The following is a 16,020-nucleotide window of genomic DNA, read 5'->3' as shown; positions in this document are numbered from 1 at the left end:
TAGCCAGTTAGCATCCACTTGGCTAAAGGAGGGTTACAAATCTCTGGTACTTCTAGTGAATTATGCCAAACTTCATGACAGAACTGTTATCTATAAATCTGTGTGCTGCCAATAGTGGTTTACTGTCAGAACAGGCTACTTGTTACAGTTGAACAGTTAATGATGTTTTATTATTTATTATGTATTATTTTTTTAATTAACAAATAACCTTTTTACATGACTTTGTTTAGATTAAAAAGATGCGAAATGTATTTGTGATACATCCATATGACTAATAATAGGCGTAATGGTCAAAAATCACCTCAGTCAAAAACTTTTTGTCTGTGCCTAATTCATTTCCATTCTAATTGCAACTATAATGACCCTTTTACCATTGCACACACTAGAATTAACATTTAATTTAAACATTAAACCAACGTGATAAACATCAACATACATTAGAATTGAAATGTATCAACAGCAGCTGACGGATATGTTTAATTAATTAATGCAATAAGTAGTAGTAAATAATTAGATTTTTAAACTAGGGCTGTCAAACGATTAATCGTGATTAATCACATACAAAATAAACGTTTGAGTTTGCATAATATATGTGTGAGTAATGTGTGTAAATAATATGTATATATAAATACACACAAATTAATGTATATATTTAAGAGAAATATGTTATTTATGTACAAAAAATGTATTTATATATATAATATAAATTATATAAAAATATAAATAAATACATATACTTGTAAACATTTCTCAAATATATACATGGATGTGTTTGTATTTATATATACACATAATAATTTCACACAGCACACCCACATATTAGGCAAACTTAAACTTTTAGTTTGTATGTGATTAATCGTGATTAATCGTTTGACAGCCCTATTTTAAACTGATTTTCCTTAAATACATTTACACTTGCACAGAATGCATTTTTCTGTTGACGTCACCATGTAGGTTAATTCAGTGCATAAGGTCTGTATTTTCAGACAAGTAATCTGCCACTTACTTATAGCTACCTCTATTTAACATTTCAAATATACATTTCATCCTTGAAATGTAACTTTTTTGTTTTTCAGGAAAATTTACAAAATTATTATTAACTATTTTTCCCCCATTTAAAAAATAATAATCTTTTTTTTCTAATATATTTTTAATTATTTTTCAATTAAAGCAGTATTCCATGTTAAAAGTTGCCCTAGAACCAGTTTTTACAAGATGTAATATAAGTCTAAGGTGTCCCCTGAATGTGTCTGTGAAGTTTCAGCTCAAAATACCCCATAGATTTTTTTTTATAAATTTTTTTAACTGCCTATTTTGGGGCATCATTAACTATGCACCTTTAAATCGCGCACTCCCTGCCCTCCTCCGAGCTCTCGACTATAATACAGTGCATTTACAAAGTTCACACAGCTAATATAACCCTCAAATGGATCTATACAAGATGTTCGTCGCGCATGCTGCATGCATACATCGGATCATGTGAGTATAGTATTTATTTGGATGTTTACATTTGATTCTGAATGAGTTTGATAGTGCTCCGTGGGTAAAGCTAACATTACACACTGTTGGAGAGATTTATAGAGAATGAAGTTTATGTATGTATGTTTATGAATTATACAGACTGCAAGTGTTTAAAAATGAAAATAGCGATGGCTCTTGTCTCCATGAATACAGTAAGAAACGATGGTAACTTTAACCACATTTAACAGTACATTAGCAACATGCTAACGAAACATTTACAAAGACAATTTACAAATATCACTAAAAATATCATGATATTATGGATCATGTCAGTTATTATCACTCCATCTGCCATTTTTCGCTATTGTTCTTGCTTGCTTACCTAGTCTGATGATTCAGCTGTGCACAAATCCAAACATTAATACTGGCTGCCCTTGTGTAATGCCTTGAACATGAGCTGGCATATGCAAATATTGGGGTCATACATATTAATGATCCCGACTGTTACATAACAGTCGGTGTTATGTTGAGATTTTCCTGTTCTTCGGAGGTCTTTTAAACAAATGAGATTTGTATAAGAAGGAGGAAACAATGGAGTTTGAGACTCACTGTATGTCATTTCCATGTACTGAACTCTTGTTATTTAACTATGCAAAGGTAAATTCAATTTTTGGTTCTAGGGCACCTTTAAAGTAGAGACAAGGCATTTAAAATCCAATTTTTGAAGGTAGATTAGATTAGTGCCATCTGGTGGGGGTAAAAAAAAAAAAGAAAAACTTTTGTAATGCAATGGTGTAACCACTGGATTCCTACAGAGTTCTATATAAAATGGCTTATAAATTCTCTAGTGGTTTTTAGACAAATACTTATTTTTATTAAGTTTTAAATTTGGATTTGGTTTTGGTTAAATTTGTCAAGGTTTAGTTTTTTTTTTTTTTTTTTGTATAGTCAAACCTGAACACAGAGGAGGGCATTTTGTTACACATAACATTAAATTTAATAAAAAAATATAACCAGTATGTTTTATTACAGCTTAATAAATCCGTGTCTGATCTGATTTCAACCTCTTATTTGAGTTTTGGCTCAATTTTACCATATTCTTACAGCCACTCCAGGTCATTTGTGTGTGTATAATGGTGTGTTGTGAGTCTGTGAATGTGTGTAAGTGTATGTGTGTTACCCTTTTGTATTCTCGATGTTTTTGAGTGTAACCTCTTTCTTGCTGTTCATTGTTTTTATTTTTTTTATTCACACATGTGCATAAACTTGCTCTGTGTTATAGTCGTGCTAGTGTCTATTTTGCTCTCTTGGCATTTAGGAGTGTCACCCCTTCGTTGCTGTGCACTTTTTTCCTGAACAGCGGCTGATTTGTAGTTTGTACCAACAAAAGATTCTCTGAGTTTTCGTATTTTTTTCGTATTTCCCATTAATTTCCTATGTCGGTCATTTTTGACCGCGAAGAAGGTAAGTGTGACTTTTTTTTTTTTTTTTCTTTCTTTCTTTCTTTTTTTAACATATACGAATCATGTCCTTGATTTATTGCTAATGCGACAAAAGTCAAAAAGTGTCATCTCATTCCGAGGAAGCTACGATTTTTAATATTTCAAAATATAATTTTTTTCGGTCAATGCTACTGCCATCATTTATGTTTTTTTAAAAAACTATTAATATAATACCAAACAAACAGAATTAGCTCACCTGTAACATGTTGACGCGGAATCATCTCCAAACAGCCTTGTGTTTAGCACGGACTGCTTTGCGCGCGACTTCCGTTTCCAGTAATTTCTACGGGCAACAAAACCAGAGGCAGCAGTCGAGAGGATTCCAGAAGCGAGAGCTCACTCGTGTCAGACACATTCTGCCAAGCTCCACATTTTAATTAATTCAAGATTCAGAACAGCTGTATTAAATCAGTATGGCGAAGTGGGGAGAAGGAGACCCTCGCTGGATCGTGGAGGAGAGAGCGGATGCTACAAACGTCAACAACTGGCACTGGTGAGAGTCAGCCGGCACATTTGCTCACTTACTTAAGCCATCTTGATGCTAACATGCTAAAGAACACTCGCCACTGACCCGAGCTGTCTTCTTTCAACCAACTGCCTCACAAAGACTCTCAACCGAAGAAAATATAGTTTTGGCATTGGAACAGCTCCCTGCCACAGAGAAGGTTCTAAGTTAGTTGTTGTTTTGGTGTTTATTCTGATGTCTGGCTAGTGGACCATTAGCCACAAGTTTATTCATGCCATGCTTTCACCGCATCCTTCACGCGACGGCTTTTTTGTCGATATATTTTTATAATTTGACGAAATTTAGTTTTTACTCTTTATTTCTTGGGTTGTCAGCTGTTGTTGTCTGACAAGTCGCTTCGGTTCTGCTCTTGTAGTGTCTCGGCTTCATAAGCGGAAGGCAGCGTGGACGTTGAATAACACTGAGGAAGAGATGCTCTCAGTTCTCGTAGAGCTAGTTAAATGTTAAAGTGGGTGGTTAATTAGGTTAACACTGCTTATGAAGGTGTCTAGATGAATCTGACGCATTACCATTACCTTACAATTTCTTGGCCATTTAAATGGCTTTTAAATACTGTAGATCCTAGTTTCAACCATGGTCTCATCAGGAAATGCCATTCAACAAGACAGTCACATTGAAGCAAGGTTTTGTCAAGAACAATTCTCAGGGTTCCACAGTCTGGAAATCTGGAAATAAATATTATTATTGTGATTTTTTTTTTAAAGGTGCCCTCGAATTAAAAATTGATTGTATCTTGGCATAGTCAAATAACAAGAGTTCAGTACATGGAAATGACATACAGTGAGTTTCAAACTCCATTGTTTCCTCCTCCTCATATAAATCTCATTTGTTTAAAAGACCTCTCAAGAACAGGCGAATCTCAACACAACACTGTTACGTAATTGCTCATTAAACAGTTTCCCCATTGAATGGATGTCGATCTCAGGACATTTTTGTGTTCTTGGGGACTTTTGTACACAAATATAGCCCAGTAATCTAATCTATGAATTCTAACTGATGCATAACAAATGGAAATCTACATCAGTGACCTGTATAGATAGAATATTTATTATATTTTATATCTTTTTATCTAAGTCTGTATACTAGGCCTGTTGCAATAATCAATATATCAACTTATCGTGCAATATATGTATCTGACCTCAGTCATTTTTGGTGATGCAATATATCACCCATTATGTTTACATGGTAATGAATGTCACCAACATTTTGCCAGTCACAGTGTAATCTGTGTTTTCAACAGTAGTGCACCATTACTTTATTGAGAATATTTACCATTTATTCAAGTTTTAGATATTACATTTTTTGATCTTTCATTTCCATGATCTAAAAATAATTAAATGGTTGTTGTCATTTGAAAGTGTGTAGCCTACTTGCATAATTATGCTGTTATATTATGATTATATATTCAGTGGCATAAAATGGTCTTAAAATGACAATAATATTGTTTATCGCAATTATTTCTGAAACAATATATCGCACAACAAAAAGTAGTTATCGTGACAGGCCTACTGTGTACAGTAACCACAAACAACTGGTTAGTGATTAAGTCATAGAAAACTGGGACAAGTGAAAATTTTGCCAGGGTGAGTAAAAATCTGAACCACTGGGCAAATTGGACCAGTAGGGGAAAAAATGTAGCATTGAGCCTTGCAAAATAAGGGTGTAATATCAGTGGATGTGCTTTATTACCAGGACGGAGAGGGACGCCACAAATTGGTCATCAGAGAAGCTGAAGGAACTGCTCATGGGATTGTGTGTGGAGAGTGAAGAAGGAAAGTGTGAGGTCACAGAGGTCAGCAAGGTGGAGGGAGAAGCATCCATAAATAATCGCAAAGGGAAGCTTATATTCTTTTATGAGTGGAATCTGAAGGCTGCCTGGACAGGTGAGGAAATATGCATGTACTGTATATTAGGGTTGTCACGATACCATAAAAATGTCTTACGATACTATACCAGCTGAAGTATCATGATACCAAGTAGTATCGCGATACCATGCAGTATACAAAATGAACCAAACTTTCATAAAAACATGAAAACAGACCAGATTTTTCTCAGAATACTTCATTAATGAGAATGAATAATAGACTTTTATTACTAATCAAATGAATCATTGTAAACAAAATTCATGTTAGCACTGCAGAGAAGCTGTATCAACTGACATTACAATGTAGCATTTATGCATTTACACTTCAATTACAATTTCATAAATAGTGTTATGATATTAATGTTTCAAATATAAAAATCTGAATATAGAAATAAAAATGCTGGCGGAAAAAATTGATAGACCTACTTTTAGATGGTAAAAAATAATAGAATAGGCCTACTTTTAGATGGGAGACTAAAATCGCCAGCAGGTGGCAGCAAGTGTTAATGAATAAGTCAATGAATCATTCAACCGATTCGTTCAAAACGGCTGATTCATTCAGGAACGAAGCAAATGACTGTCTTAATGAATGGATTAGTGAGTCAGTGATTCGCACAAATTGTTCAAAAACAGATTCATTTAGAAACAACAAAAACAGCGCTCTTGCTCATGTCACGAACTATCAGGAGCATTTTTGCCAGCCTATCTTGAAATATCTAACCCTGACTGGAGAGCAGTATGTATATTGAAACATATAATACATTTATAATTATAAAATCACGATTGATATGACTGATAAGAACCGAGTGCAAACCCGCTATAGCTTATTGATGAATGGAATTGCATTTGTCTGAATCGTGTTCGCAAAGACATTTCTAGAAACAAACTATTTAATCTTTTCCAGAAGTGGTCAAATGAGCAACGGAAAAACTGTGAGAATTAATTTTTTATATAAAGATTTTATGATGTTAATTAAGTGAATTTCAGACCCTTTCTCCAGATAAAATGCACTGCGAACAACAATGGGCAAGTGCAACTTTATCTCATTGTAAAAGTAACTGAAGCATCAGGAAACAATAAGGCGCTAATTCTACAGAGCATTTACTACGCAGGGCACAGCAGACAGTCAACGGCAGTCTCCTGTAATGTTTTTGCAGGCACGCATGTTCAATTGAAGTGTACCTGCCGCACATACAACATTCCTTACGGCACTGACGATACTACCGTTTAAAAAAATACAATGGCATTGCCAGTATTTTGAAGCTTTAGTATCGTGGTACTACCGTAGTACCGGTACACTGTGCAACCCTATTGTATATACATACACAGTACTGTGCAAAAGTCTTGGGCCACCATTAGATGTTGTTTTAACAATGATATAATGACCTTATATAAATATTTCTTTATTAGAATATAGCCAGAAATAACAGTCAATTTAAATGCAGTATTAAAATTCAGAATGATATTCATACCTGGTGTAAATAAATACACCAGGGACTTGGCTTTAATATTCATGTACATGATTTGGGCTGTCTGTGTTTGTACAGGGACATCAAAATCAGGCATCAAATACAAGGGGAACATTGAAGTTCCAAACCTTTCAGATGAAAATGACATGGACGACCTTGATGTAAGTAAACTTATTCACATTGCATTTTATATATACCGTAGCATCACCAGGCTGAAGATTTTACAGAAGACTACTGTAGCAGTGTATTGTTAACATTGTCAATTTATTTAAAGGGGCTATATGTAAGAATTTATGTATTAATCGCTTTTTTATTGCCATTGTGTGAGCGGCTTGTAATGAAATCTAAAATACAACCTTCCCTGACTTCCTAGGTTGTCTGTGAAAGCCTGTAATTTTTTTTTTTGTGTTTGATTTTTATGTGAAGGACTTGGGATGTTTTTGCAGGGAAAAATCAAAAGAATGTGATATTTACGCGCCACTGAGAGCCCCTAAATGAATACTTATACAGTGTTCAGGATAATGCCGAAAGAGTCATTCCGTACTGTAATGTCATTGTGTCATGCAAAGAAAAAAGGGATTTATTCAAACTATACTTTCACATAGGTAGATCTATATAGTCTATACATATAGTCTCAAATATACTTTATAAATCAAACAATCATAAATGTAATTTTAACTACCTCATCTGTCAACATGATGCTGGTGAATTGCAGAGCTGGTGCAAACATATCCCACGTCTCTGTGATCAAATGCTTTCTTAACTGCTGCTTTTTTGCTCATTTTTGTTGTGTATTTATTTAATTAAGAGGAAAGTGCAGCACATATTTAAATATTAATTTAAACATTGCTCTTAGCAGTGTGGACTGCTTTGAGATGTTTGCTAATATATTGCTCCAGAGGTATTTCCCACCTTTTTTACATTAATCAAAGAAGAAAAAGAACTTCGCAATGAGTATATCAGGGCATTGAATCATATTAAGTCTCTTGTACGTTACGTCTGCACACATACTAGCTCAAGCAATAAGCTGTTGGCTGCAGTTCACTTAACGGCCACCAGTGTCGCTAATCACAATTGTTTCTGAATTCTACATATAGCCTCTTTGAACACTGAAGTGTTAGAGAATATAAAGCAGTGGTTCTCCATTAGGAGACGGAGCCCACTAGGGGGCTTAGGCAAACTTCCAGAGGGGCCTCAAGATGACGTAAAATTATTTAAAATCAAGATTTTTTTTTTTTTTTTTATTCATTTGATGTTTTTAAAGAACCTGTGTTCCCATTTCCTTGGATAACCTGGATATATGAAGGAAGCCTCATTTTAAAAGTCTGAATTCTAGACCTGGAAATGTCATGTAAATAAAATTGACGCGCTTTTATAATGACGGAACGTTTTTCTAGTTAAGCCAAGCTCCAAAGTATTAGAAATTGTGAGTAAAAATATATATTTTTAAAAATCCTTATCCTTAATCCTTAGTAAATCACAAACAACTGGAAAAGTCATGAGGCCTTCGAAAATTCTTGTGGACAGTGGGGGGCCTTGGAGTCAAAAAGGTTAAGAAGCCCTGATCTAAAGTATCTGAAACAAAAGTATATATTTTTGATGTTGGATGTGATTTATTAAATAGCCATGCTGAGTATATAGATTATGTGAGTGATGATATTAAGTGTTTTTTTCGGGGTCACACAGATCAGTGTGAGTCTTTGTAAAGATGAGCCTGAGACGGCGCTGCTTTCTCTGATGAGGAAGGAGGGAGCTGATAAAATTCGCACAGCACTGGCCAGCTATGTGGGGTTCCTTAAAACAGGTACGTCTCGCTGAGATGTTGGAAGTGTTGTGTGTTGGATGTGGATTGCTTTAATCTTATTATCTGTTGTAGAGTTCACACAGGGCATGATCCTGCCTACAGCCAATGGTGTGACAAAACAGCAAACAGCCCAGGCAACAACTAAGACGAGCAAAACTCAGGTGAGCCTTAAAGGGTCTTGATTTTCTTCAAAAATCGATGTGTGTGCTATCCAGGGGTCCCAAAAAGTATGTGAACACCACTTATGCCACATGGATGAGAATGCAAAATATCTAAAACAAGTGGCATCTGCAAAAAAGCAGTGGTGGATGAAATACACAAATTATCTGTATATTCACAGTTTGTGAACATAAAATATTAAATGCAATTAGAATAATGTATATAAAAATTAATACAGTATCATATGTTCTCATATATATTTTTTTCATAATGTGTAAAGTTGTAATTTTGTAAATACCATTTAGTTTTGTTGTTATTTTAAATGGTTACTAACTATAGTGGTTCCATAGATATATACACTAGAATATATCAACAATATATACAATGTCTTTACTACCTTTCAAAGGTTGCAATGACGTTGCTGCCTATGTGTGGTTCAGAAACCCTTGGATTTAATTTAAAATGTCTTAATTTGTGTTCTGAAGTAATTAATGACAGAAATTTCATTTTTGGGTGAACTAACCCTTTAATTCATCAGATCCATTGGTTCAAACTCATCGTTTGTGTGTTTTTTAGATTGGCTCATGTAGCGCCGCTCCTCCTCCTTCCAACACAGGGGTAAAAATCCCCACCTGCAAGTTTTCATTAAAGGACACTTTCCTCACCTCACCAGAAGAGCTTTACAGGGTGTTTCTCAATCAGGAGGTGAGTCTTGTGTCACCACCACAGCTGACAGGCCATTAGTTGCTACAGCATCTCAAATATAGTGATACTCTCTGGGCTCTTATTGAATTATTTCTCATTAGTGATTGCATTTGTGTGAAAGGAATGTTAAATTGTGTGTTACAGTTGGTTCAGGCTTTCACACGCAGTGGCGCCATGGTTGAAGCTGAAAAAGGTGGGAAGTTTCGCCTTTTGGACGGAAATGTGAATGGAGAGTTTCAGGAGCTGGTGAGACTTCAGTTTCCAGTTACATAAAGCATAAGAATTACAGGATATGCTCTACTGTAAATAAACAGCTCTGATAAAAGTACATTCAGTGATGACTGGATTATGATTTGGTTTCTGAAAACATGTACTGTGGGTTTAACAGGTACCTGAGCAGAAGATAGTCATGAAATGGAGGTTCAACTCATGGCCTTGTGGTAAGTTAAACCAGCTTTGTTCACACCTCAGACAATTGACTGTCCAGACTTGCATATTGCTAGTTAGGAAATCAGATACATTTGTTTAGATTGTCTATTCAGTATCTGGTATATCTACATTGGTTGCTATAATAAGGATGTAAGCGTCAGATCTAAGAGCGTCAGATCCCAATCAACAAATGAGCTCTTAGTGTAGAAGAATGGACTGAATACTGGAAATGTTGTTTTCAACATTGATAATAATAAGTCATGTTTCTTGAGCAGCAAATCCGCATATTAGAATGATTTCTGAAGGATAGTGTGACACTGAAGACTGGAGTAATGATGCTGAAAAATCAGCTTTGCATTACAGGAATAAATTACATTTTGAAAGATATTACAATAGAAACCAGCTGTTTTATAATTGTAATATTTTAAAACGTAACATAATATTTTACTGTATTTTTTTATCATATAAATGCTAAAATCTTACCGACCCCAAACTTTTGAGAGGTAGTATAGTTTACTCTATGGCTGAAGAAGTAATTCTTACCATTTGAGTCTGAAATTCCATGTTGTTGTTTCTAATGCATGCTACATCATAAATATATTTATTGGCTCTCTCTTTTACCGTGTGACAGTTGACTTTGAGAAATGTCTAGCGGATTGTCTCGGCACATTGTTCACCTTCGCTGTCTGTCCTTTTCATTTCAGAGCACTATGCGACGGTGACATTGACTTTCATAGACAAGGGTAATGAGACTGAGTTAAAGATTGAATGTCGGGCGGTTCCTGAGAGTGAAGAGGAACGAACACGAGATGGCTGGCAGAGGTATTACTGCCACGCTATTAAACAGACATTTGGCTACGGCGCACGACTCTGCTGAGCCTAGGATGTAGCAGCCACGGTTTTTTGGCTCTTTCCTTTGTTGTATTGTTTTTATTTTTCATTTCGCTCCACCTACAAATAAGAGAAGGCTCTGAAAGTGACTCTACTGAACGGCAGGCATCACATTGGTCCATTATCACGCTTTTTTATTTGGATGATTTTGATGTTTACAGTAAATAAAGAAAAAGAAATTGAAAAGAGATGAAAGAGTGCTAAAGAAGGGAGACTTGGGTCATATGAAATATCTGTATGTGTGTAATATAATTGTTTTAGCATGGTAACTCTCTGATGGCACTCCTCTCCTGTTCTGTCAAAGGTCACAGGGTTGAATGGTGCCTTTTATGCACTGGGCGGCTTTTGTCAGAGTTATGAAAATTGGATCTTCGTGATGGTTTGGAGGAACAATAAAGAGATATTTCAGACCACTTAATGTTTCTTTCTGATGGAAATGGTATTATTCATGTACATGATTTTGCTCCATTTATATTCATCAAGAAAAACAAGGTGCAGAAAGCCTGTTTCTTATGTGTTAAACAGAGTATATTAAAAAGAAAATCATGTCAAATGCACAACTTGGATCACTGCTTTTCTATTTGCTTTGTATTACTGCAAGTACTGTATTTCAATGATTTTAGCTTCTGATATGTTTGAAATGCTTGAAAAGAAAACCACAATTTAAAGTCACTCAGTAACTAACAGAAGAAAATGTTGAATATATTTCCCCAAATTATGGTTCAGAAAAAGGTTTATAGCCTCTGGAGTTTTATTTATTTTCTTGTATATTTTCTGCATCACACTTTGTGACGATACAAAGAGCATCATTTACTTAAAATAAAAGTACCTTTAAAACGTCATCCTCATATTTTATTCAGCCATTATTTTGCATTACTCTAATAGATTCTTGATGATTTTGAACTTTTTTTTATTACATCTTGTCTCATTTGTTATCACAGTAGTTAGGATAAGAGTAGAAAATGCATATTTATACAATATTGTGTAATATCGCCATCTTAAAACATACTTTATAGAATATTCACTATAAAATACAAATATACAATATGCCGCTTAAAGAACCCTGCAATCTACTGTGGATAATTAATGGTTAACAAAACCAGTGACTTACATTTAAAGATGAAAGAAAAAGAAAATATTTACCTTTATCTATAAATATTATATCACATAAGTCACAGCTTAGAGAATCATGTTATAAACATTAGACAGTTCAAACTACAGTTTTAATTATGAATCCAACTGAAAAAAAAAAAATTGTGGAGCTGCTCACTATCACAAAATCTCTGTTATATAATAAACAAAGGATTTTCTTCCCTATTGGGAATTTAAAACTCCCTGGAAAACTTAAACAAAAAATATAGAATTAATTTCATGGTCATAATACCACAACAGAGCAATTTCACAAATTAAAAATTAAATATTTGTGTCAGATGCTAAGAATAGCTACCCCCCAAAAGATGTAGAGTCTTCAAAAATAACACTGCAGTTTTCAGTGAGAGATTGTTGCATCTTGCGAAACTTAAATAAGAATAAAATGGAAGATTAAACAGTGGATTGATAAGTTAAAATGTTAGTTACACACATGAACTTATCACAATGAATCTCACCTTATCAGAAGCCCGCTTAAGGTGAATGTGTTTCCAAGCAGATGAACAGCTCAGACTCCTGATAAAGAAAAAAAGAATGAAGACAGTCACAAATATCTCTCATCAAAGTTCTTAACCTTATGTCAATAAAATATTAAAGTCACTTACACTGGATGAATCACTGTTGATGACCACATCATTGGTTTCTTTTTGGGGTGGCTCCTCCCTCTCAGGTGACCTGGCTTTGATAGACACACTTTTCCACCGTTTCCTAAAGGAAAATCATTTCATTACAATAGCTGCATCCGAAATTGCAAACATCCCTACTATATAGTAGGTGAATATCACAAAAGAAGTTTGTCCGAATTCACAGCACTCATAAAAGCAAAAAGTACCCGGATGACCTACTTCTTCCAGAGATTCTTAAGTGTGCATACAATGGGCACTTTACTATCCCATGAGGCCATGGGAGAGGAGTTGTGAATGGCAGTGACATGAAGTAACTGACACTGGTAGGTCACATGATAATGAAAGCATGGTGAATGTAGTACATCTGGATTACATCCATACTACACACTCATACTATATAGAATGTACCTTTTTAGCGGCCGCGAAGTAACTAGTTCAAAATAAGTACCTATTCAAGAGTGTATGTGATTTTGGACGCAGTCATCGATTGCTTGTATGGACTATGGAGGGATGCCCAATGCTGTTCCTGTAGAGTTCAGATCTAACCCTGATCCAACACACTGTCTGTAATTATCAAGGATCTTAATTTTGTGATCAGGGTTGAAGGAGGTAGATCTCCAAGGACAGGATTGGACACCCCTGGACTATTATTTATTTGCTGGGCACCTGGACATTTTATTTAATTGTACTGTACCCGAGTGACTGCCATTTGCCCTTATTTTTGCACTCTGATGTTGACGCAGTGGAGGCCTGATCTGCCAAATCCTTCAGGAAGTCAAACAACCTCTCTGAATGAATGCACTGTTTCCTGCAAAGATTATACAAGAGATGGACTCGTATAATAGTGTACAATACATGAGAATGGTTATTTAAGACAGGAGGCTATTTTGAACCTCACATGTGATTGATGGACATCACTCTGCTGTTTCTGGATTGGGTTATTTTACAGGTCATGCTGAGAAGAGACCTGAGGAACATTTCTAAAGCTTTAGCTAAATGTGCAGTTATGGAACTTAACAGTAATATGAAGGAATTGTGATAATGTAGTCTAAAATATGTAGATAGATAGATAGATAGATAGATAGATAGATAGATAGATAGATAGATAGACATAGATACATAGATAGACATAGATAATTAGATAGATAGATAGATAGATAGATAGATAGATACATAGATAGATAGATAGATAGATACATAGATAGATACATAGATAGATAGATAGATAGATAGATATACATAGATAGACATAGATACATAGATAGATAGATAGATAGATAGATAGATAGATACATAGATAGATAGATAGATACATAGATAGATACATAGATAGAGAGATACATAGATAGATACATAGATAGATAGATATACATAGATAGACATAGATAGACATAGATACATAGATAGACAGACATAGATAGATAGATAGATAGATAGATAGATAGATAGATAGATAGATAGATATACATAGATAGACATAGATACATAGATAGATAGATAGATAGATAGATACATAGATAGATACATAGATAGATATACATAGATACATATACGTAGATAGACATAGATAGACATAGATAGACATAGATAGACATAGATACATAGATACATAGATAGATAGATAGACATAGATACATAGATAGATAGATAGATAGATAGATAGATAGATAGATAGATAGATAGATAGATAGATAGATAGATAGATAGATAGATACATAGATAGATACATAGATAGATACATAGATAGACATAGATACATAGATAGATAGACATAGATACATAGATAGATACTTAGATACATACATACATAGATAGATAGACAGATAAATAGATAGATAGATAGATACATACATAGATAGATACATAGATAGATAGATACATAGATAGATAGACATAGATACATAGATAGATAGACATAGATACATAGATAGATAGACATAGATACGTAGATAGATAGATACTTAGATAGATACATACATACATAGATAGATAGACAGATAAATAGATAGATAGATAGATACATACATAGATAGATAAATAGATAGATACATACATACATACATAGATACATAGACACATAGATAGATAGATAGATAGATAGATAGATAGATAGATAGACAGACAGATAGATAGACAGATAGATAGACAGATAGACAAATAGATAGATAGATAGATAGACAAATAGATAGATAGATAGACAAATAGATAGATAGATAGATAGATAGATAGATAGATAGATAGATAGATAGATAGATAGATAGATAGATAGATAGATAGATAGATAGATACATAGATACATAGATAGATACTAAGGAGTCGTTAGAACAAAAGAACCGAATAGTCGGAGTTGAGTAATCGACTCTTTTGGAGTCAGCTTCACACCTCTATTTACATGTAATTAAAATAATGTTATAATGCAAAACTAAATTTTAACTATCGTAAATATGATATTTCTTAATGGTCCTTCGTTAAGAAAAAAAACAACAACAAAAGAAAACAATAGAGAGTTGTTTACATGTTTCAAAAGATTCAACTGGCAAATGACTCCTGACTATAAATGATTTTATAGTCAACATTCAGCGTTTAAAGGATACATATGAGGACTGGTACAGCTGTAGCGATTCGCCCGACCTCTGTGTCCTTTTGCATTATTTTCTTGATGCGTCCCTGGCCAAGCGGAGAACAGGAGGATGAGTTGAGATGTTCAGTGTCGCTCATCTAAGCAGCAGAGTTGATGGCTTCACAAAGCATAGAAACTTCGAAATACAGAAATACTCACGGGTGGAAAGCGAACATTATATTTTCTCTTCTGTCCGGGCATTTTAAACTCTTAAATATCTGTATTCGGCTTACATTTTTATACATTTTACGGTTTAAAGTGCGGAGCGCCATTTGTTTACCTTTCACAGGAAGTACTGAATGAGAAATGAATGGGGGGAAAAACAAGGGGGTCGAGCTCCACAAAGGAAACGCCCCTGTCACGTGCGGCATGAGATTTGTAAACAATCCTCAAACCATTTTTTTTTTCCATCCACGTGTTTATTTTATTATTCTTGATAAAGCCTTTTCACATTTCCGGGTTTCTCAGAAGCGGAAGTCGTGATAGCTGGGTAAAATACTATGGCAGTGAATGAGAGAATACATTAAATATATTTGTTTGTGTTCACATGTTCTCAAATAGCAAAAGAAAAACTCAACAACAGTGTTTTCATAACTTTCAAAAAGAGAAAAAAAATAGAGAGAGATTGATAACGGCAGTCAGAAGAGAGAAAGATGTCAACTTTATCGTCACTCCCATAGCCGCTGTATTAGAAACACCCTCAGCGTTAACTATTTTTTTGTAATGTGATGAAAAGGTAATACTAATTATAGTGTTATAAATACATACATATATATATATATATATATATATATATATATATATATATATATATA

The 16,020-nt window shown here is 34.3% G+C and overlaps 2 protein-coding genes across 4 annotated transcripts; one reads left to right on the top strand and one right to left on the bottom strand.

Moving 5' to 3' along the window:
* Positions 1–3,245: 3,245 nt before the first annotated feature.
* ahsa1b (AHA1, activator of heat shock protein ATPase homolog 1b) lies at positions 3,246–11,656 on the top strand. 2 transcript variants are annotated; one of them, XM_067367986.1, is made up of 10 exons: positions 3,246–3,456; positions 5,182–5,372; positions 6,901–6,983; positions 8,509–8,626; positions 8,699–8,787; positions 9,362–9,490; positions 9,635–9,736; positions 9,879–9,930; positions 10,624–10,741; positions 11,115–11,656. In XM_067367986.1, the coding sequence occupies exons 1-10, from the start codon at positions 3,377–3,379 to the stop codon at positions 11,125–11,127; spliced, it is 975 nt and encodes a 324-aa protein (XP_067224087.1). In that variant the 5' UTR covers positions 3,246–3,376; the 3' UTR covers positions 11,128–11,656. The 2 variants fall into 2 exon arrangements, with proteins under 2 accessions (XP_067224087.1, XP_067224086.1); XM_067367985.1 differs by having other exon boundaries at positions 10,624–11,647.
* LOC137006861 (dr1-associated corepressor) lies at positions 11,641–15,492 on the bottom strand. Of its 2 annotated transcripts, XM_067367988.1 has the most exons (7): positions 15,365–15,492; positions 15,180–15,252; positions 13,484–13,577; positions 13,280–13,393; positions 12,565–12,667; positions 12,418–12,475; positions 11,641–12,328 (listed from the first exon to the last, which is right to left on the bottom strand). In XM_067367988.1, exons 1-6 carry the CDS (start codon positions 15,404–15,406, stop codon positions 12,434–12,436), a joined length of 468 nt encoding a protein of 155 aa, XP_067224089.1. In that variant the 5' UTR covers positions 15,407–15,492; the 3' UTR covers positions 11,641–12,328; positions 12,418–12,433. The 2 variants fall into 2 exon arrangements, with proteins under 2 accessions (XP_067224089.1, XP_067224088.1); XM_067367987.1 differs by having other exon boundaries at positions 15,180–15,491.
* Positions 15,493–16,020: the final 528 nt, after the last annotated feature.

The sequence above is a fragment of the Chanodichthys erythropterus genome, chromosome 18 (genome assembly GCF_024489055.1).
Source record: "Chanodichthys erythropterus isolate Z2021 chromosome 18, ASM2448905v1, whole genome shotgun sequence".
In the NCBI taxonomy this organism is placed as follows: Eukaryota; Metazoa; Chordata; class Actinopteri; order Cypriniformes; family Xenocyprididae; genus Chanodichthys; species Chanodichthys erythropterus.
Note: the sequence above shows the minus strand (reverse complement) of the source record. Positions and strands in the feature narration are given on the sequence as shown.